This window comes from Poecilia reticulata, chromosome 6 (assembly GCF_904066995.2).
Source record: "Poecilia reticulata chromosome 6, P_reticulata-male-v2, whole genome shotgun sequence".
In the NCBI taxonomy this organism is placed as follows: Eukaryota; Metazoa; Chordata; class Actinopteri; order Cyprinodontiformes; family Poeciliidae; genus Poecilia; species Poecilia reticulata.
In genome coordinates this window covers 13,876,040-13,899,637 of record NC_088835.1, presented here as the reverse complement: position 1 = coordinate 13,899,637, position 23,598 = coordinate 13,876,040, and the positions used below count along the sequence as shown (strand labels likewise).

The following is a 23,598-nucleotide window of genomic DNA, read 5'->3' as shown; positions in this document are numbered from 1 at the left end:
TATGAGCCTTGGGTTAATTGCCAACAAAACCTGGCCACCCAGTAACAGCTAGTCAACCAGGGGCCAACACCAAAGTAGGTTTCAGCCACCTAAAACAACTCCAGTCTCAAATTAGAGCTGTGAGGTCTGCATGGGGCTTTATTCAGGCAAGAATTTCAGGAATTTTAGTTGTTTTCCAGGAGTAGACCAGATAGGAGTTTTAAATGAGAACTTGTGGCTTAACATTGTCGAGAAGACAAAAATTCAACCTCTCTGGACACTAAACATTGAAACTTGGAACAGATGGACTACATGAGCAGAAAAACACACAGCAAAGAATAGAAAACTGAAGCATAAGTTTACACTGACTCACCAAGACTGGACGTTGAGATATTAAAAAATGAAATTTTAAGATGAGTCTTGATTTCAACTGTGACATAGATGGTAGAATCAGAGTTTGGATGAAACGACATGACATGAATATATCTTACCATTTGTTAAAAGTTAAGCTCTGCTGGTGGTACTGGTGGTGTAATAGTTCAAGTGAAGGATATTTTCTCACCACACTAGTTGCTCACTGTATCTGTCCATCCCTTCAGGAAGTGCTCCCATCTTCTGTTGACTACCTCTAATTGGGAGATGCATCATGTCACAAAGCTCATATAATCTCAAATTAACTTCCTGAACGTGATGATGAGTTCACTACTCCTCTACAGTCACCAGAACTCACTCCAATGGAGCTCCACTGGAATGCGATAAAACTGGAGATTCACATCAAGGGTTTGCGATACACAATTATAGTGTAATGCTAACATGTCAATGTTGACCAAAACCTCTGAGGAATGTTTCCAAGGCCTTGTTGAGTTTGTGCCATAATGAATCAAGGAAGGTCTGAAGTCAAAACAAGTACCAATGTTTTATTGACAAGATAGACTTAAAAATGTGACTAATGAGTATACATTTCTTGAAGATTGGAAATTTGTACCCAACTTTGTGCCTTTTTTGAGTCTAGATACGAAAGAACAACATACAAAAGAGTTGCTAATTGAAATGGCGAATGAACAAAATGACTAGCACCTATTGTTCAGCAACTAGCCAAAACCTTGCCCTGTCCAACTCTATTGATGCAATGCATGTATGAAGAAAACCTGACACCATAGCAACAAATTGGACAACCGGAGAGCATACTTCTAAAGTGGAACAACTGACCCCTGAGGAACAGACGAAGGGGATGCGTTACTGAGTTGTAACATGAGCCGTACAGTTCAGTTCTGTGCATTTACGTCTCTGTTTCAACCTCTCATAATTAATGCAAGAGATTATGCAAGAGCGATCGCCGAGCAGCGATTCAACACAAGCAGGCATGACGAGTGAGACGACATGGCAGGAAAGGAATGGCACAATATGTCACACAAACAAGCCAGAGACACACACCTTGTAAACGTCAGCCCCTGCAGCTATGAGGTATGCAAATCATTTTTCCATTTAAAAACAAACACAAGCAAACCATTCAAAAAAATCAGGGGATCGTCCGTGAAGCACTGCGTCACAGAGATCCGATGCAGTCTGCAAGAGGATGGAATTTGAGTTCACTGTTTTTCAGCTCTGGAAACGTATAGAGGAAGCTAATAAGAGGATGGGATTTCCTTGTGTTCTTCCTTCCCTCCGTCCTTCTTGAAACAATTTTCTAACCTCCTTGTGCTTCATTTTCTTCTTTCATTCCTCCCTTCCTTATGCCCTTGGTTCTTTGCTTTCTCATAACCTTCCTTCATTGTATCTTCCCCTTTACTTTGTTGTGTCCGTCCTTCTTTTCTTACCTTTGCTCCTTCCTTGTGTTTTTTATTTTTTTGCTTCTTCCCTGGTGCCCTTCTTTTATTTATTCATGTGTCCTTCCTTCCTCATAGCATCCTCCATCCTTCCTTGCCTCCTTTTCACTTACTTGCTTTTTTTGCAGATTACATATGTAAACCCTGCATGCCGTATAAATATTTTTCATAAACTTACAGTGAGCTGAAGCATTTTACATTTTAAGCTGAACACAAAAACCTGGGAATTCCAGAAAGTTGGTTCTTGCAAAGGGGGGAGTGTTTAAATGGTTTTTAAATGAACCCGTCGGATCCCTGAGGTCATAATGAATAAAACGAGACACAAATTCAGATGTTGCCTTTTATTTCAACTCTAACAGCCGAGTGGTGATATCCTTCCTCCACAGTGAATTTGTTTTTTTGTTTTTTTTGTTTTTTTTTACTTCAGAGTTACTAAACTAGGTGGCAAATATATAGAAAAAGAAATCTGAATGTCAGTGAGAGGCCAAAAGAGTCCCTGATCAAGAGACATAAACTAGCTCATTTTTGGTAACTCCACAGGAACAGTATCATCTTTTTTTTTTTTTTTTATCTAGGCGTCACAAAAATAATATTGCTCACATTTACAGTTGGACAGTCAGACATGTAAGCTTGACAACACAACATCCTGACGACATACAAAGTAAATTATGTATTTTATTTTATTTTATTTTATTTTTTTACTGAAGGAAGACCTTAAAGTGATGAATCACTTCTGCTGCGATGCTTGCTGTCTGTGCAGGTCTCAGAGGAGCCAGCTCGGCTGGAAAGCACAGCGAACATTTCTCTGCAGCAACTATTTTCAGGGTAAAAAAAAAAAAAAGAAAAAAGAAAAAAGTGAACCATAGCTGAAAATAGTTCTCCTTAATGTCACAGCGTTCAGACATGCAGCGACTGCAGGATTGCTAAATGGGTCTGTTCCAAAAAGCCTCTCGAAAGTCCAGTTCTCTTACAGGTGTTTGCACTCGCAGAAGGACTTGCACGTGCAGCGGCGTAAGGATTCAGACGCAGCGTTGCTCCTGTAAGTCAGTGTAACAGTTTCAGTCGTGTCAGTTTGCTCTAAATCAATGCGAGACGTCCCAAAATGTTCACGTGGGTCTGCTTACGGCACACTAGATAACGAGCGTGGAAACGTGCTCTCTCACTACGCGTTACACAACATTTCTGACATGACAAAGGGAGCAGCAATTCTTTGACCTGAACCTTGATATAAAAACAAGCCTTTCCTCCTCGGCCCACATTGATTATGGCTGAGTAAGAAGCTTTACATGGAAACAAAGCCCTTTGGAGCAACCGAACTGATGTTACAATAATAATCCAAACACAGATTTAAAGGAGCGCTGCGCCAGTTTCACCCACAGTGTTCAACGTCGGAGAGCTAAAACCAGTCAGGAACAAAAAAATATATAAAATAAAAAAAAATAGGTGTATGACGTTTTCTGACTCCATTTCTGACTCTAAAGTTGATCCGACCAACCGTGACATGTGGGATTTAAAAGGTTAGGCGGAGGAGCTTCTGATCGAAGGTCTTATCTAACAGAATCGTGAAATGTAGGATCCACAGTTTATGGATCTTAATGGGGGGTAGATATGAGATCTCTGCTTCAATCACTGGCAATCTGTTTCATTTTAAACCTTTTCCTTTGCTAGTCACGAATGGTTAGAGGCAATTTACAATATAGCTGGACTGAACTAGGTTGAATATGCTAACTTTTTACAATTAATATAAAAATGACCAACTAGATCAACTTTTAACCACGGTGAACTTATATATGAGATAATTAGTCCTTATAGTGATGCGAGAAATGTGGGGGGGAAAAAGTTAAGAATTACAAAAATATTTATTCTGTGATGGTAGCAATAAGCTAATGAAAGCAATTGTTAGGATTGTTGCATGCTTTTGCTGTTTTGTCTGTTTTTCTACTTTTATTTCTGTTGGTCTCTGATAAAGGCTTCAGTTATGATTCAGAATACGATCAAACCCACTTTTTGTACTGTTTACCTGTCTAGTTTCATGTCTTAATCTAATAAGTGTTTAGTTTTTATTGGCCGAATAGTTTTGGATGCATCTAATGACCAGGGGAAAGAATCTGACTCGTTAATTAACCTGCCAGTCACCGATCAGAGCTCACTAAAGAAAATCACTAAAGAAAAATGTCCCAATTGAGAACTCTGATTGGACTTGAATTTTTTTTTCGCACTTTTTTATCATCCCATATAAGATCATTAAAATATATGTTCAAAATACTGATCATTACTAGTATATAACTGTTTTTTTTCCTTTTACCTTTAGATGAAATTCTATTTGTTTTGTTTCCTGTATAACTTTAATGATGAAAATAAAAGCAAGGAGACATCTTCTTTTTTAGATTAAGATGATTTGAGACACACAAATTTAGCTATAAAATATGCAGAATTTAGTTGTTGCTTTTCTTATTTTTTAAGAGCAAAAGGTTCTTTCACATACTGTGTCCGAAAATAAGTGTTTAATTTTTAGACCGTTGACCAGTAAAAGAGGCACATTAATAAGAAAAAAATACTATTTATTATTAAACTTGGGCCATTGTCAAGGTTGTAAAATGTTCTTTCAAAATCTCTAAAACTGGTTCAAAGTCCTCTTATTAAGAGACCAGAGAAAGTGCCAGAACCACTGGAGTTTTCTCTCCCAATACCTGTTACTGCCCAAAACCAGTCAGTTGCCCAAAACCAGTCAGTTATTAGGTTGTTGGGTTTTTTTCTGTTTTTACTAAATCTATGCTTTGGAGGCAAATATGTAGAACTATGGTACTTAAATGCCTTGTTTGAACAGCAGTAGGGTAAACTTTCTGCTTTAAGTGAAATATTTTAAGTCATGTGAGCATTCTAAGAGAACCTCATATCTATCCCATAATAATCTGTGACCCAGAGGAAAATAGACAGAAAAAAAAAAAAAACTTTACGTGAACCTTCAGTTTAGCAGGATATGTAAACAATGGTGTTTTTATTCAAATTTGTGAAACTTACAAGTTTGTTTTTCCAAAATTTAGACCATTCAGAATATGAAACGGCAAGTGATGATTTATTAACTGTTATTTTGAAATGACTTCTCCATTTGGATCTGTTTTCATCACCTTTGCAGCTGACATGCCAATATATCTTGAAATAAACATCACAGTCGATTTTGACTCTTACATCGAAGCTGCTGTTCATCGCCATTAGATAGTACACTGTGAACTGTGAGCATGTTTATCTCAGCACTTGTTACAGGACAATGGATCATAAGTTAATGGTTATAACACTCCTCCTGGCTACTTCTTCTAATAAATTATGCTGTTTTGACCCAAGATGGAGGTCAGAGATCAGCTTATGGAGCAGCACATCTTACCAAGTCTCTACTACACATGCTTTCCTGTCTAAGCTTATTGTGCTGTGACTATATGAGATTATTGCTGTAGAGTTGCAGTGTCACACAGACATGTGTTTTATATATATATATATATATATATATATATATATATATATATATATATATATTTCAGGAAGCCAAGGCCGATTTCTCTCGATGCCACTGAGTTTGTCTCACTGAACTGCATAAAAAGCCTAAGATGCTGCGACACAAAGATGCATTACACCAGTGATTCACACACGGGAGGGTTGTCGGAGTCCTGGCTGTGCATTGAGCTCAGGCCCGTGTCCGAATCCTCATCATTAATGCTGCAGGCTTTTGACAGACCTCTGGCCTGCTCCACCCAACCCGTGCTCTGTTCCACTGACCCCGGGTCAGCCTCTCCACTGCTCACAGGCAGTTCTTCCTTTTCGTCGTCAGTCAATTGTTTGTTCGCCTGCTCCAGCTCCATGGTCTCAACTTTGCCAAGCAGGTCCAACAGTTCGCTCTCTTTGGTTTCCCAGAGTGCCAGACTCAGGTCCAAGTCCCCTCTGATGGCGTCCAGGTCCGTCTTGAGCCTCAGGCCGATGTACAGACTCGTGTCCAGCTGGGTTTTTATCCTCTCCTCCTCCAGCAGGAGCTCGTTCTCTGACAGGCTCTCCACGTCTGGCTCCACGGCTGGATCCGCGGGCTCGCAGAGGCTCATCTCCTCCGCGGCGCTGTCGGTGTCCTGCGCATCTTCCGACGCTCCCTCGTCCCGCCGCCGCCTCATCCAGCGCCGGTTCAGCTCCTCCTGGATCTCCCCGGTGATGCTCTCCACCAGCGCCTCCCGCTCCGTCACCTCCTCCTGCAGTCGCACCACCTCCTCGCAGCGGCGCGCGTACTCCTCGAACTGCGCCAGCGCCTCCGCCGTGCAGCGCACGTCCTGGCGCTCCGCTTTGCGCTTCCCGTCCGCGGATGGAGCGGGGCTCTCCACGGAGGACTCCACCATGTACGTGTCCTGCACATAGTTCGCCCCGTGTCTCTTGATGCGGTCGAAGTGCACTTTGGCCTCGTACCGCTCGATCTCCCGGTCCAGCTCCTTGATTCTCTGGATCTGCTGCCGGATGGTGTGATCCTGCGAGATCACCAAGTGGACCAGGGTCTCCATCTTCTCCACTGAACTTTTATCCTTAGGTACTGTCTGTTCTTTCTTTCTGTTCATTTTATCCAACTTCCTGAAGGCCTTCCGGACGATGCGCCTCTGCTTCTCTTGGGACATGTTGGCAGCAGCCGCCGCGGCGACCCAGCAGCTCTTGGCGGTGCCCTTGAGCAGCCCACCCGGGCCGCCGCTCTCCCGGCTCGGGACGACCCGCGCCTCGGCGCTGCGGGGCCCGTTGTTGGGCAGCGAAGCTTCGCTCTTCACAAGGACGAACCGGACATTCTCCTGCTCGTCTCCCCAGGCGCTCCACAGCCGCAGGATCTTGGTCTTGTTGGGCAAAATCCTCTCGAAGCCCCTCCACTTCTCCACCACGCAGTAGGACTGCGGAGAGCCGGACAGCATCGCGGCTGCGGCGCCCTGCTGCAGGTTCTGGTCCTCCAGCAGAACCCTCACAACGTCGGCACAGGTGGTTCGTTTAGTCAGCCCGGAGACCAGCTTCTCCTCTCGGCAGACCCATACCGAGACTTTCCCCTCCTCGGGCTCCATCTCCAAAAAAAGAAAGAAATAAAAAGTTTTCCAGAGAATCTCGGTTACAGAAAGTTTCTGTGTTTATATTCCTAATTCCAGTTGATGGGTTGCTGACGCGCTTCCTCTGCTGACTTTAACTGATCATTCAGGAAAACCTGCATCTTCTTAAAGAATCATTAAAAGTTCTCAGCAAAAAAAATAGAAAATAAAAAAATCACATCCTTCAGCGGTGTGTCTGCAGGCTGCATACCGGGTCCTCGTTCCTCTCCCCCGGGGCAGATTGCTGTTGCTCCGGAGAGGAGAGGAGCAGAACAGCGTCCTTACGTCGGGACAGGCGGCTCTGATGTGCGGGACAGAGGCAGGAGGCTGCTGGAGCTGCCGGGACACGCCCCCCCCCCCTCCTCTCTCTCTGCCCACTGATCATCCTACAGAAACCTCAGATTATCAGAGGCGCCTTTTGTTTCAGTTTGTTTTTAACTGAATAAATAAAAGTTGGCCTGTTTCAGGCTCAACACAGAGTTTATCATATCTTACTGCGGTGTTGTTTTTTCTTTTCTTTTAATGCGTATTTATGGAAGCCGCCACTCTGATTTAAAAATAATAAATAAATAATAACGGGATTCCATGCACATTAGTGGTACACATTAAAAAATAAAAAACATCCTGTGAGCCAACTGTCAAAGTTAAGTAAATAAACTGTAGCTTCACAAAAAAAATATTTACTTAATTAATGCAATTGAAAAGTTAATCTCATACAGGTCTATTAGTCACAAAATGATCTGGTTCAGGTATTTCATTTAACCGATGATTATTTCTCACAACTAAGAAAAACTGAAAATATATTTTAATATAGAAGAAGATTAATAACATATTTTCATACAGATCTGTGTTTTAGCTTCAAGGTTATTGGAAAAGCTGCTAACCAGTCAGTTAGTGGAAAGTTTAGTGGAAAGAAAAACTTCATTGGAATAAAAAAAAAGGGCGCGGAACCAATGTTGAGAACCACAGTCTTGAAGGAATTGTGAGTCGACTGAAGGATTTCGGTGAGATTCACAAGGAGTGAACTGCAGATGTAGTCATAGCCTCAAGACTCAGCACACAGATGTATGCAGGGCACGGGCTATAATTGTCACATTCCTTGTGTTCATTCATTCATGAGCACAAAACAATGCCAGAGTAATGTCATTTGGTAACAAGGGCTACTGGCCTGTTCTTCAGTGCTCTAAAGTCCTTTTTTCCCCCCAGCTGAAAGTAAATTTTGCATTTCCTTTGGAAATCAAGATCCCAGAGTCTGACGGAAGAGAGTAGAGATGCAGAATTCAAGATGCAACGAGTCCAGTGTAAAGTTTCCACAGTCAGTGATGATTTGTGGAGCTACATGTGCCTGAGACGATTTGCTTTTTTTTGCACAGTTCAGAGGTTGTTTAATCTCTTTTTGATAAATTTACAGTTATGCTTTCAACACTGTTTTCTCAAGCAATGTCTTCATGTTCTCACAGGTAGATTTATTGAAATTAGTTGCTAAATTAGTCAGTAATAGAAGATTTGGAGTGTTTTTTCTATATGCATGTTTTGTAAGAGTTTTAGCAGACTCACATTTTAAATGACTAACCTGATGATTCTGGGTTACAAGCAAAAAAAAGTAACATTGGATTGATGGTAAAACCTTAAATCTGCAGCGCGCATTGTTACGCAGCTTCATCTTTATGATCTTATCTCTAAATGTTTATCAGCTCAACTGAGCCGACTGTGAAGCCAAAGGAAATCCATCTTTTACTCCCTGCAGAGTTCTCGCATAATATCCGAAACGGTAATCCGCTGTTTAAGAGTAGAATATGTTCTGCGTTAAGTGGTCCGGCTCTGGTGTCTGTGTGCATCTATCCCCAACACGCAGCATTAATGTTTGTGTTCTGGAGCCTCTGCTCAGGCTGGGTTTGTTGGTAAAGAAAGTGCTTAGAAAACCACCGGGGAATGTGAACACACATGCAGAGAGGGGCGGACGCATTCACATATCAGACACGGGCAGACAGCATTACCCAGAGCGGCGTGTGTGGAGCAGGCATGCATTACAAACAGTAGATTTGGATTAAGAGGATTGTCGTTGCTGCGTCTGGGACGTGAGAGAGAGAGTTAGAGAGAGAGAGTTAAAGAGAGAGAGCGAGAGCAGAACGTTTTTCCTGTGTTTGATCTCATTTCCTGTGAGGTCACACCGTGTATGACCTGTGCATCTATTATTAGCTGTCAGGTTTGGAGCCTGAAATGTCAATAGAATAAACAAGACCAAGGAAGCAGACTTCATGAAGACTACTATCAGGCTGTCGAAGCTTAGTTGGTTGAAAATGTTCTAAAGATGTTGTTTGTTGTTTTATTATAAATGCTTAATTAAAAAAGTTACAACTTTTTAAAAAGTAAATCCAAGCTAATATAAAAACATACACTCAGTTGGATAACATCTTTGTCAGATATTTGCTTACACTTGTTACAGTGAAAGTCTGCAAAGAAGCTGGTGTTTTAATTCTCACGTCATGAAAAAAATGGAGTTCTAATTCTTAAACTGTAGCGCACTCTGCTGTCAAAACAGGGCATTGCATGTCAGAAGAGAGATTCTTTCCACGAATCTGTTTCTTTCCGCTCTGTTAGTTTGCAGAGGTAACAGGTGAGAGTTGGAAACCCAGACAGAGTTTGTAGCAAATATTTGTTAACAAATGCTCTCTATCCCGTCTGAACTATACATTAACCAACATTTCACTTTTATTTCGAATGGATAAGTCTTCCTCCTGGTTCAAACGCCAGTGTTTGTTTTGGTGTTTTTCTAATATGTTTATTTAGTCTCTAACTCAGACTGGTTTCTACAGGATGCCTGGCTCCAGATGTTGGAGAGTCCTTTGGTCACTGTGGTTTGGGCAAGCCAATGTAAAGCAGTGGAGAACCGTTCAAATGTTTTTTTTTTTTCCTAAATAATGAACGTGTGCTTCCAGTGAAAAGTGTGGCCCCAATTTCCAATTGAATTGAATGAGAAGGTGTGTTCAAACTTTTCACTGGTTCCGTGTATAAACGTTGCATGTTGACTGCTTTTCTCTCTTTTTTCAATATTAGAATCTTAGTTTTAAATTGTATAATTAAATTTTTGTTGCTATAAACGGAAACCCAGGTTTTTTAAACTCACCCTGAAGCATTTCAGTTTAGTGCAGATGATGCCTGTTTCATTTTTTTTTTTATGATTGTACTTTGATTTTTTTAGCCGTTTTGTTAAAGATCAGGACAGTTCAATTAGAGATGCAGAGAATCTCTAAAGAAACATCATGAATAAACGGGGGTGAATAAATGTGGTGAAGTAAAATGTTGACCTCCTTAATTCCTTCCAAATTTAAACATAAAACACAATTCTGTAAATATACAGTAGTTCCAAGAAGAAAGCACGTAAAAATACATTAACTTACAAAAATAGTATCTAGTCCTTACCAGGTTCTTAAGGACATTCAAAAAAACACACACACACTGGATTAGGTCTGATTATGTTCATTCATCTGGGAAGAGTTATAAGGTCGTGGCTATTTCAAGCTATTTGAGGTCCATCATTCTGCGTTTCAGTGAGATTATCTACAAGTGGAAAACATTTATGACAGCTGCCAGTCTTCCCAGGAGTGGATGTCTCCTCAGATTCATCCCAGTGTCAGACCGTGCAAAGCTCAGAGAAAGGACAAAAATACCCACAGGCCCCATCCAAGAATCTGCAGGCATCGGTTAGCAAGATAAAAATGAAAATTCACTGGAGTCAATCACAATGTCATCAGTTTTGCTGATAAGGACTTGTTGACAGCCGCAGGACCTGGGCACCTTGCAGTCGTTAAGTCCACTGTAACGACTGTAAACTAAAGAGTCAGACGTGAGAGAGCTGGAGCCTGCCTGGTCCAAACTGGTCATTAACACAACAGCAACGTCAAACACAGCAGCAGCTACTCCACAACAGATTAGCTAGAAAGGAAATCTTCAGCAAAGTCTGTCTGTCGTCGATGGAGTGAGGAAACATAGAAAGGTCGGTTGAATTAACACTTGTTTCTTATTCTATGAAATCTATGTGGGCTTCAACTTAAAGAAATGTGTTGAGTTAGATTTAAGTCTTTTCACCTTAGAATCTAGGAACAGGCCAGTGTTTGAGTTGGAAGAGAGTGTATTTCCCTTCTAGATATCAATGTTGCTAATTCTCCCTTCATTTTAGAAGGTATTAAAAATGGCCAAAGAAGCAACAAATAAATCAAGCAAAGTCACAGTTTAGAACTGACAATTTATTTAAACTGAATAGCATATGCGTACAAAGTCTCTACAAAGCTAGAAAATATCTAACATACTTTTAGCCATATGAAGGGGATAAAAGTTACAAAGCAAAGATCAGACCCTGTGCAATACCAATACATACACACATATAACTAGTTTCTGGATTTTTTTCTTTTTTTTCTCTAAATGTTCTCTCTTCTTCACAAAATAGGATAAACATCAGAATATCAAAGATATACACAACATCTGTAATAAAGGTTATTGTCACTTTCATACAAAGCACCTTCTGGAAACCCTCGGTGAACAGACAGACGCGCTGCACGGGCACCGGAGCGAAAAGTTTCAAGGCCATTTTGGAGCTGATTTACAGACAGGGATTTCTGTGCCACACGTGGTTCGGGATAGGAGATAAATGCCCCACTTACACACACACACACACATACACACACACACACGCACGCACGCACGCACGCACACACGAGACGACATTAAGCACACGGACAACGATGACTGAGAAACTCCACTGAGACCTTCTGGCATGGAGTATACACACACCGAGTCAGCCTCTAGTGCCGTTATGATTAGTAGGTATTCAACAGTGAACAGCTGAGCGACTGCTAACGGGCCTCTTTTAAGAAGTCACAGTTTAGAGAGGCCTGCTTCCTGCACTTCCTCCACAACTGAGATGTTAGGACGTGTCCAGGTTCATTTCTTTCGAGATAAAGCAGCTTCTAGCCTCATGCGGGCTCCCGCGACATCCGCTAGTCTGCTGTGTTTTGTCCCACGTCATGACTGTCTTTGGTAAGCAGGTGGTAGGCTATGTCCAAACAGCGTCAGCGGCTTCGAGGCCGCCTGCTAGGGTTAGCGCTCACGTGTTGCATGTCGACTCCGGAATAGAAAGACTCTTTTAGCCTGTCTGCAAACAAATTACTGCAGCGTGGGACGAAACTCAGTGAGGGTCGAAACCACGGAGGTCTTAGGGTTAACAGAGACAAATGTAAAAACAAAAGAAATAATTATTTCAGCTTTGAGGCCTCTGCTGCATAGCACTGCATCTCCTGGACACTTCTGACCATCGCAGCTGGAAGCAACCACGTAACTCCTGTAAAGTTTTCTTTTTTAAAAAAAACATTTACACTCTTCTGGTCCTCGTTTTTACATTGCATCTATTATCATCTTCAAATTTTGGTAGTTCAGCATTTGCTTGGTGGAAATGTTTTCAAATTGGTAAAAAAACAAAAATAGGAAAAAAATGCACATTTGCCAAGTCTGTGAGGAATTTTAACACTCGTGAGCGACTGAAGCAGCTTCCACTGAAACTATTCAGACACCTCAGGAAAATGTTTGCTGCTTGCATGACTCATGGTATCAGATGAATATCTCTATTAGCTCATATGCAGCTTTGATAGGAGTTGGTTCCTCTAAAATAAGCAAATAATTTATTAAACGTATGTAATTATTTCCTTGCAGGATGTTTGTGAATGAAAATTTAGCTACATTATAGTTAAAGTGTGTCATAAGTGCACGGTGGAGATTAAAGCCTATAGGTTTCTTGCACTTCTGAACATAATTTCTTTTATCCAAAGCAGCGTGAATGGGTAAAACTCCAACTTTTACTATTATGGACAAATTTGGCAATGGCTCACCAAGAGATTGGGCCCAAAGTTTCTGCATTATGCCCTTTTTTATTTATTTATTTTTTTTTACTAGTCTATAAAATAATTTGGTTTATCAAATCTTTATTTTATACTTTGCATTTTGTTTAAATTGTTTCTTTTTCGCTGTATAAAAAGGTTTTGGTTCTCCGAGCAGTTTTTTATTTTGGTGGGACATAATTTACTCTGTTGCCACTGGATGTATTATTTATTTCATTATCTTTTTAGTTTTACTTCTGAGATCCTCATGTTTTAATTTGAACTATGTTTTCTTTCCGATCCAAACAAAATTTTGTTGCGCAGTTTAAAGAATCTGGCAATAATCTGGCATTTTTATGATACACGGGAATGGCTGTAGTTTTGTGTTTGTGCCCAACTCTGCTGTCTTTTAGACTTTAAACTTTAGAAAGTGCCCTGAACTGAGTAGGTATGGATTGTTTCCCTGTGTAACAATATACAACTATTTTAAATTATTAGTAAAAAAAAAAAAAAAACGCTATAATTTCCCATTATACTGTTGCTAGATTTTAAATCGTTAATGAGATGCGAGAAAGAGAGTGAAGGCGATAAGATACTGAAGTTTTCAAAAGTGTACACACCCGGGATATAACGCAAGACATTTTGACATGTTAAAGAAATTGATAAATCCTTTCAAAACCTTTTTCAGATCTAATCTGACGTTTACTCTGTACAGTTAAACTGAAAAACAGAGTTCGCCGAAAAGATGTGAGAAAAACGCAAAAACAAATGGTTATATAATTATGCTTTGCGGACTTGGGTGACCTTTTTGATTCAGTTCCAGTATTCAGCGTGTTTAACTTTACGCCTTTCTTCACTTTGGGAGTTTCTGGCATCTCTATTCTTTAGCTAAAGCTATAGTTTGTGGAGAGGCTACAATTGATCACAATTCTGGCATTGTATGAAGGTATGAGTCAGGAGAAGGGTGGAAAAACTCAATAAACAACCTGGGAAAACAGAAGCATTACAAGACATAAATAATCATCTGTATTGGGCATCAGGTTTGTACTGCAAAGCAGGATGCTGGGCAAAAGATCTGCAGTCCAAAGTAGTCCTAGTCCAGCTAAAAGGAGAATAATCAAGCAAATCTAAGCATCACAAAAATAATAATGACCAAATCACACATTAATTATAATGAAACACGGTGTTGGCAATAAAATGATAAGGGATTGGTCGTCTTCAGATTGGACTTGGGTTTTTGCAAACCCATCAGTTTATGTGCAATATTTGCTATATAAAAATGTCACTGTCATTTTTCACCTTAAGAAAATTCAAGTTTTGGAAATGCCGAACTAGACTTATTATAAGATAAATCAGTCTTATACACAGTGGAGTGGGCAGATATTCTTAAGTCATTATGCGGGACTCCTACCAAGGAAAACCAAATGCTGAAGTTTAATTCACCCTAACAATGTTAGTTTAGGGTGTGCAAACGCGTGCAGCTAGGTTAATGCATTTTTATATTTTGTCTAAGAGATCAGTTATATTTTCAGTTGAATTGTAAGAGTAGGTGTTAGATTATCTAAAGAAATTGCTATAAAAATATGTATCATCATCATTTTTTTTTTTTTTAATAGGGATGTGTACACATTTGAGATCCACTGCATATTATTGTATTCCAGCTGCAGAGGGAATAATTGTTGCTCTTTAGTTTTGAATAAAAACAAAAAATTAAAAAAAATTAAATTAAATTTAATATAGTGAAACTGGTATTTTTCCTGAATAGACCGCTGTAGATAACTGAACAAATAATCCAAGATTCATGTTCAAATTGGTTTCTGTTTAACTATTTGTCTGATAATAATAAAAAAAAGAGTTTTCATTCGAAGGAGGCACCAGACTACATTGAGTGTGCAAACTCTTCTTCCATGAAGCAGTCACATGTGAAGCACGAAAACAAATACAAGCAAACACTGCCATTAAATACCCAAAGAATAAGACTGTATTCCACTGGTATCGTTGTGAAATTAAACAGATCATCCAGGAGGATCCAGTGCTGACTCTCATAAAAAAAAAAAAAAAAAGAAATACATTAAATATCGGACTTCAGATATTCGTTTTTCTGTTGGCTATGCAGCCGAACAGAAAAGCGAAGGTCCAAGCTTACAGTTTATTTACGTCTACAGAGCTTCCTCTGAAACGTGGAACCATCAGTGAATCAGAACAGAAAAGTCTACTGCCGTCTCCAGCCAAAGGCACTTCACGCTGCTGAGCATGACGCAGACGAGCCGTCGGACCACACCTGCTACAGTATACTCCATCATCATCATCATCATCATCATCATCATCATCATCATCATCATCATCATCATCATCATCATCATCATCATCATCATCAGCGTTTTTTGGTTTCGGATTCATAAAAGAGGGTTAGGGTGTGATCTGTAATCCTGACGCAGGAGGTTCTAAGGCTTCGAGTCAGGGCGGTCGGTTGTGGGTGGAGCAGTGTCTCAGGTTTTGGCGGTATGGACATTAAGGCTCTACTTTGCTGGTACAAATACTGAAATAAGGAGTAAATGTTAAAGTGAGAGTTAAACTAAAGCCTATCTAACAGCTGGACAAATTATGTAGTAAAAAAGAAAGAAGAAAAAAATCACAGTGATTTTCCAAGAAATCCGAACAATATGTTTAAAACTATGATCTTAGTGAGTTGGATCACGTTAATAATCCTTCGTCTCGGTCTTTCTGTGCTGGATTCAGTTAGACCTGGATTAAAATCTAAAGGGCTTGATGAAGAGTCACCTGCTGCACAAAAAGGTACCTGAATGTCTTCTTGTCCCCCTCCCCCCATTATGCTTTTATAAATTTTAGATAACAATCAGGGAATTGAAATATAATCTATATGCTACAATCAATAAACAAGATCCCAAAGTTTAAAATGTTTTTGTGTGTGTGTGTGTGTGTGTGTGTGTGTGTGTGTGTGTGTGTGTGTGTGTGTGTGTGTGCGTGTGTGTGTGTGTGGGTGTGTGTGTGTGTGTGTGTGTGTGTGTGTGTGTGTGTGTTTTTAAGGAAAACATACAAAAAGGTAAAAACTTCATTCTTTTTCTTTGGGACAAACCTCTTCATTTGTGCAAGAGCTCAACTGGAACAACCCACAGAGTCTATCTGTACACATCCAGATCTATAGTCTACTATACCATAATGCAGAAACGTCCTTTTCTCCAGCAGGTTATTGATGATACACAGGGTCTGACCTTCGGTACGTCTTGGCTGAGGAGGGATTTTTCTCCACCAGGGGGCGAAAATTGTTTTTTTTTTTTTTCTTTTCCTTCTTCTTTCTCTAGCTTTGCCCAAAGGCTCTGAACACGAATCCCACTTATATTCCCATGTTCACAGCCGTAAAGTTCTGATGCGCTCAGAAAACTTAATTAGTGGGAGAGATGACGCCTGCTCCTCATCCCAGGGAGTTCTTGGGAAAAACCAGCCATGTTGATTCTGACAGGGCGTCATGGCTACACCATCACCGCCTTCGTTGATGGCTAGTTTAGAAAATGTAGTCATTTTTATCCTTGACTGATTACATTTTTTTTCTTTTCTTTTTTTTTTTTTTTTTTGGTGAACTGAAATTTTGGTAGTTTTTTTTTTTTTTTAAGGGATCTATATCTCTCGATTCAGCGTCACCGTGAATAATCACCAAAAGCAAAAGGCCATAGATGTGCATTTGTTAACGAGGTGGAGTGTGTTATTCCTTGACAAGTCGATAGATGTGGTGCTGCGCTCCGTGGTCGTTGTTCGACACCTCAAACACACACGCCATGCACAGCAAGGTCTCCAGAGTGTCTCTGTTGCTCACCACCTGGACGTCAAAACAGACAAAAAAAAAAAAAGAAGCTTTAAAATACATCCACCTCCAAACATTTTAAATTTAATTTAGGCATGTTAGAGCAGGGCAGCGTCTAAAAGTTAAGGAATAGTTAACTCCAGAGGACTCAGATACGTCACACAGAAAACTACTTTGATGTTTCTAAAAAAACAAAAAAAAAAACAAAAGGCAGGCTACACATTATGCATGTAAAAAATGCCAGGCATTTTCAGAGTCCTCAGTCGTTTTGGCTCATTTTAAAGTAGAAAAATTTGCCATAAATTGACGGCAGATGTTACAGAGGGCGGGAATTCATATGAAATGTATTCCAATGACGAGCATGTGTCGGCTTCTGACGGGGAAAAGTGTAATTGGCTAAGCTAGATATTCACTTACTGAAATATATCACACATCATTACATAAGAAAATACACATTTAAAGTATATAAAAAAGAAAATTAAATGAGTGGTTTTATTTTAAAGCAGAAAGGTGTTTTTAATCGCCGTTGCCCTCACCAGCAGAATCGTGAAGTTCTCCAGCACGCTGTTCATCATGTATTTCTCCGGCAGGTGCTTCAGCTTGTGGATGAAGTTGATCATGTATTCACACATGGGGGAGCGACTGATTCTGTAGACGAACCGTCCATTTTCAAACCTGGCATGCTCCGTCTGTTAGGCAGCGGGGAGGGAACAGAGTTAGGGTGATTTCTCTTTGTTCATTTTACCTGTCACTTCCATCTATGCTCTTCTGAATGGTGCTCATCAGTCCCAAATCGTTTGGGGAAAATCATCTGAACGCCCGCATTTCTAAAAGTTCCAGTTGTGAACTTGAGTTTGGCCAATTAAAGAAAACATTTTCATAGAAGGTGTCAGGCTATGTTTAGATATTTTTAACATAAAAACTGGATGAAAACACAGGTGATGGTATGTTTACTGAGTGTGTATAATAAGAAAAACCTTACATCAGCAAATATAGGAAATGTTTCTTGGTTTATCTGAAAAAAAAATTACCTGGATGAGTAATATGTTATTGATTTTTTTTTATTCTATAACAGCTCATCACTCTGCCAAAATGTCATATTGGTATAAATCCCAAATAGCTTTTACCATTTCGTTCACTTATCAGTAAAACTACAAAAATATGCTTTGAACAAGGAGAATTACAAACCTGAATTAAATTAATATCTATATTTTTAATCAAGTTTGATTTAAAAAAATGTAAAAAAAATTAATAAATACATCAACGGCATGTAAAAAAAAGAGTTGCGGTCCTACTCACCTCCACTTTCTCGACCACCTGCTTGCCGAAGGAGCAGACCTTTGTGGAGCAGGTGATGGTCATGCTCTCTGAGCTCTCGTACTGGCTGGTCACACCATAGAAGGCTGCAGACTCATCCTGTACGATGTAATTAAGATCCGCCTGAAGACAACACACACCCCCGAGAAAAGATAAAACATTAGGATGTTGCAGGAATTCATCTAAAAACTCCTAGAAGATGATAAAATGATGTCGATCAGCACAGCTGCATTTCTAGGCATAAGACAACAGTGCCCTCTGGTGGTAAAATGTCCCAGAATTGTAATTTGGCAAAAGTTATATTTGGAGGAATTGATATAGTTATTTTTTATGTCATGGAAATGGAGAATTTTTTTATTTATTTTATAGCTCAAGTTTCAAGAATTGATTTTTTTTTTTTTTTTACAGGTTTTGAAAAATGATGAAATGTTTAGCAACACCAAAAGGTTCCTTGCAGAAACTAAAGCGCTATAAATTTAAGAGGCAACAAAAAAATATTTTCAACCGAGACGATGAAGCTCAGCACTTTTTAAGACCCTGCAGAAACTTAATTTGTTTGTTCTGTCATACAAGTGCTGGTGCAGTTGTTGGAGTTAACGCGATATCTGTATTCATAGCTCTGTTAGTAAAGAAGAAAGATGTTTAATCAGAGCATCGAGAACACGCTGTACCTGGATTACAGGTCGGGAGACGTGGGAAGGGTTTGTCCCTTTTTGTAATGAGTTCTCTAAGGAGCACTGAGCGTCTCCGAGCTGTGAGCAAACACACACAAATGCACGAACACCATATGCTACACCACCAACATTGTACAGCAGTCATCCACACGCACACACACACACACACACACACATACGCACGCATACGCACACCAAGATCAAACTGAGCTCTGTTAAAGCAGCAGATTATCAGAAACATGCTCCATTGTGGTAGATCTGAGAGCTTTTTAATTAAATTCAGAGAGAAGGCTCTCGACATAATGCACAAACACGCTCTTTGTTTGAGTATATCTCATCAGTTCTGCTCTTATTGTACACCGAGCCCACTTCACTACTCTGCAGGTTTCTGCCCTCCTATCTATGAATTCTGCTGACCGACAGCTTTGCCGTCCATACACAGTCGGGATTCTCCAGTCAAAGTTTTCTAGCAGCAGCCAGGAAGATGGAGGCTATTTGCTTTGAGTTCGTGTCTGATAAGTGAAGTAGTAATCGGTTTATGCCTGTTGCTGAGGTTTTACCAAAAAAAAAAAAAAACAAGCAATAAAACTGAGAATATTGAAAGAAATTAACTGCTAGGTATTTATTGCCTTTTTAAGTTAAAGCAAAACAACATTTTCCAAAAGCAAACAGGGCTGTCATCATTTCTAAATATTGTCCTCCCGATTAAATAAGTCTATTTTCTAAAAGTTTTGTTTTCCATGCAACTCAGATGTCTGATGAGGTTTGAACTAATGATGTTGTCGTGGTATTTCATTGGCCTGTGGAAATTTTTCAGCATTGAAAGCTAGAGATATAGATTACCATAGCAACAGGTTGATGTTTTCTTAATATCCACAGCACTGCCACAAACTAGACTGGAGCAGTTTTTGATTTTCTTTTCTGATTTCTCTTTAGGATTTTGATTATTGTTTTTAAAATGTAGTCAATTTTTTGGGAAAATCGTTTAATTTAGGGCAACGTAGGGAGTTTTATCAGGCCAATTTCCACATTCAGAATGGTGAGGCTTTTCAGTTTTCTTGTACATCTTCTAATCAGGATCCTTTATGTATAATTTCATTGTGCTGGAGTTGATAATTTTTTCGTAATGAAAAATAAAACACAGTACATAATGTCAAAGAACTAATCTGACTGGACAGCTGTGGCTACAATGTAGCTCTCCACCGTCAGAGAGTGAGTGGGAGAACGTCTGAATGTGCTGTGAAAGGCCTCAGCACTCGATGAAGCACTATCCAAGTACAAACTATTTACCATTCATCACCACAACCTTTAATACGTGGCACAAATATGTTCACAAGTCATTTTCAAAAGTCTCCAAATATTAATTTCCGATGGCAGAAATGAATATTCTTCCATCAGATACATGACATATGATCTGCTTAAAAACATAGATTTACTCTAAGTTATCATCTCTAGAAAAAAATATATTTACCACAGTAAAGAAATACTTACATAGTTAAGTTAAAAGTAACCTGACAGAACGAGATTAATACCTGTTAATGTTTCTGAATGAACAACAGGTATTACCTGCGTCTTTGTTAATAGGGGAAGAATGAGTTGAAGGCAAGTTTTTGTTAGGAAACGACTCATTTCAAACGGTTCAGTTTGAGCGTCGTCTATGTGGCCATTATTATAAAGCCAAAATAAATGTTTTTTTTAACAAACCATTAAACAGCCCATTATTTATAAATCGCCCTTATAAAAACTTAAATGCGTTTTAACAGGTGAAGCTAATTTCTGCCAAAGCCAGAGACTGTGGCTCAGACTTGCTGCTATTCAGTTGTATACATACACCACAACAAACACACCTGAATCAGATGAATGGCTCATTACCAGGCCTCTGCAGAGCTGAATGATGTGCTGATGAAGACATTCAGGCATTTGACTCAGGTGTGTTGGAGAAGGGATGCATGTAAAAGTTGCAGGACGGAAACTCTGGAGGACAGGACTTAGGCGCCTCCACGGTAGCGCAAAAAAAGACAAAAACTAATGATTTATTCAAATGATCCACACTCACCACCTCCCCCCTGATTACGCGACATAGGCATCGTTCCTGAGACTTCAGTCTCAGACATTGTGTCGAAGTCGAATTGAGACTTTGAAGCATGAGTCTATATATAAAGTGTAAAGTTTGTTTTTGTGAATTAAGTGTGATGCAAGCCCACGTTACCCCGATTAGTCTCGTTAGTATCTAGAACAATTTAATGTTATTTCCAAAAAAATGACTGCTATTCACATCTTATGAATAGTCAATAAAAGCAGCAGATTCATCATATGGTTAAATTGATGCACCTACAAACAACATCACAGTTGGAATACAGTAAATATGTGAAAGATTTATGTTGTCGTTCAGTGACTTAAAGTGCAATACCTCTAACGGTCCCTAGGGGCTAGCTGCAACAGACTCCCATTCTCTTTCATATAATGCTGAATCAATAGATGTTCCCCATGAGCTAGTCTGGCTTCATTAGCTGAACTCACTCCTTATAATTGCTGTGCTGGTGGCAAGCAGCGTTAAACTAGTGGATGACCTCATGGTGGCTGCTTAGTCTTTCTAACACCTTAATCTGTTTACTGCACTCATTGGATACCACAATGCCATTAATGAGCTCAGCAATCATTTGCTTCATCAGCTGGTGAAGATGCTAATTCTACATTAGATTTTGTTTTTAAAGTCTGAGCTGGGAGTGATTTCAGAGCACATCAATCCAAGCCAGAGCGTATGATCGCAGTGGGGTGTAAGCAAGATGAAAGCATGGATCCACCCTACCGAATATTAATGGTTCAGTCTAGTGATAGAGATGAGGGTGGATATTTTCTTGGCACACGTTGGGCCCCTTAGTGCAAATTCAGCATAGTTTAAACACCATAACCTTCCTCAGCTTTGTTGCTGAACTTGTGCATAAAATTGCACAATATCGCAGATTTTAATGCAAAACTCGCAACTACACTTTATATCACAGCTTGTAAAACACAATCTTGGTAGGTATGTCTTGGTATTTACATTGCTGTAAATTTTACCCAGCTTGGAACCCATAAATAATAACTTAAGAGTAGAAGTGAAGCCACTGACCCTGGCCCTCAATATACCCTGTCCTGCCTGTTCCAACACATCATGTCCATAGAGATAAATGACCTCATTTGCTTATCAAGTTCTGAAGACTCAAGTTAATATTCCATAAAATTACAGCAGTTTTGCTGAGATACATGCCCGCTCAGGAAGACTGATTACTAAGTCAACAACTTAATGCAGTCACCTGTCCACTGTCGCCAGATACTTGCTCAGGAGCAGAAAATGCAGCAAAGTCAATGACTTTGCAATCCACTGAATCTTCTTAGATACATTTTTGTTAATTGGGAAAATAGGCTGAATGTATTTATTACTGTGATGCAATCGTTATCTAACTGGAATCTATGTAGCTGAATTTCATTATCTAAATGTTTAGATATTGTTGGATTGACTGATTATATGCTTCGTTATAATTGGAGATTTTGTGACGTGCCTCTAGAAGTGATGTTTGTTGCAAACTGGCACTAAATGCATAAACTGAAATAAACACAGCGAGAGTTCGTCTCAGTCTTAGATCTCATTAAGAAAGCCGAGGGTTCTGTGTGCGTCCATGGAGTTTTGTAGCTGTTACAGCATTTAAGACTTTATTTCCTGCAGGAGAGAAATTAAAATTTAAATTGGAATTTAAACAACTTGACCTTTTCTTACTTAGGCATAACTTTTTATGCATCAAACACAATGACATTATCTTGTCTCAAGGTTCTGGGACTTTATTTGTTTTACTAATATATTCTGTACAGTAAGAGCAATAACTTATTCAGCCCAACCTTGAACGTCTACCTGTTCTTCCCATCACTATTGCAAAGTTAAGAAATGCTATGTATATGCTAATGTGGGGTCATGTGTTTTCTGATGGCGTATATAAAATATAAAGCCTGTCGGTTCTTTCACTTGTTAAACTTGGTTTGCAGAAGGCAACCCGCTGTGTCACAGCTGTCACAGATGAGTTATTTTGAGGGCAAAATTTTTGAAAGTTTTATAAATTGGCCTGAACCGTTCGGAGAAAGAACAATGAAGTGAGAAACATACTTTAAACATCCTCGCGCGCGCACACACACACACACACACATAAGAGGCAGAACAACCTCTGAGTCAGGAGGTGAGCAGGTGTTCAAACAAAGCGACTGAGCTTTCATCAACCCACCACCTCTATATCCCAGGTGGAAAGACACAGCACACAAGTACACACACACACACACACACACACACACACACACACACACACACACACACACACACACACACACACACACACACACACACACACACACACACCTGGAAGTGCAGACAAAGACAACCCTGCATGGAAAAGTACAGAGCACTTACAAAGGTAATTTGCATTTGGGCAATTTTAAAAAAATACAGAAATATATATATATATATTTTTTTAATCGGATCATAAAGACAAATCAGCAAATTTCTTTACCCAGAACTTGATCAGGTAGAATGCGTTCTGCGGGCCCTTGCTGAAAAGCTCCTTCAGACCTCCCTTCTTCTCGGGGAACTTGTCGTAGATTTGCCTGATGTCCACACACTCCAGCAGCGGGTCGCTGTAGCTTGGGTTGCTCTGGCTGATGTGCACAAACAGGTGCTTGTTGTACTGCAAAGAGGGAATACGTAGGTAAATCAAGAGTTGGAAAAGTACATTTAACATCCTCACATCCATTGTGTAAACTTTCTCTGTAACATAGATGTGAGTCACATCAGTATGAATGTTTACATTTTAGCAATAACCATGTTTCAAGGTTCTGAATTTTACACATGTGGGGGATGATAAAGATGAAAACGTCTGGTAATGGTGATCTGTTAGGAAAAAATACTCGTGATCTAACAATGAATTGGTCAGTGATCCAAACACAGAAGTTGCTCAAACCAAATTTAAAGCATCACTTCCAAGCCTTTTTCCAAATGTT

General features: G+C 39.7%; 2 protein-coding genes across 2 annotated transcripts in view; both read right to left on the bottom strand.

Moving 5' to 3' along the window:
* Positions 1-2,131: 2,131 nt before the first annotated feature.
* On the bottom strand, positions 2,132-7,211 carry rassf10a (Ras association domain family member 10a). Its single transcript, XM_008411704.3, has one exon. It carries the CDS (start codon positions 6,872-6,874, stop codon positions 5,429-5,431), a length of 1,446 nt encoding a protein of 481 aa, XP_008409926.1. The 5' UTR covers positions 6,875-7,211; the 3' UTR covers positions 2,132-5,428.
* Positions 7,212-11,121: 3,910 nt separating this feature from the next.
* tead1a (TEA domain family member 1a) overlaps positions 11,122-23,598 on the bottom strand; it is a 46,486-nt gene continuing 34,009 nt past the window's right edge. Inside the window, exons 9-12 of the mRNA XM_008411705.2 lie at positions 23,112-23,285; positions 17,885-18,025; positions 17,122-17,274; positions 11,122-16,600 (exon numbers count right to left, since the gene is read on the bottom strand). Coding sequence (XP_008409927.1) covers positions 16,487-16,600; positions 17,122-17,274; positions 17,885-18,025; positions 23,112-23,285 — 582 coding nt within the window. The 3' untranslated portion in view covers positions 11,122-16,486. The remainder of the gene's footprint in view (positions 16,601-17,121; positions 17,275-17,884; positions 18,026-23,111; positions 23,286-23,598) is intronic.

Bases quoted from the DNA above. Each gene is read 5' to 3' on its own strand.
- rassf10a (XM_008411704.3), bottom strand. From the start codon at position 6,874: ATGGAGCCCGAGGAGGGGAAAGTCTCGGTATGGGTCTGCCGAGAGGAG.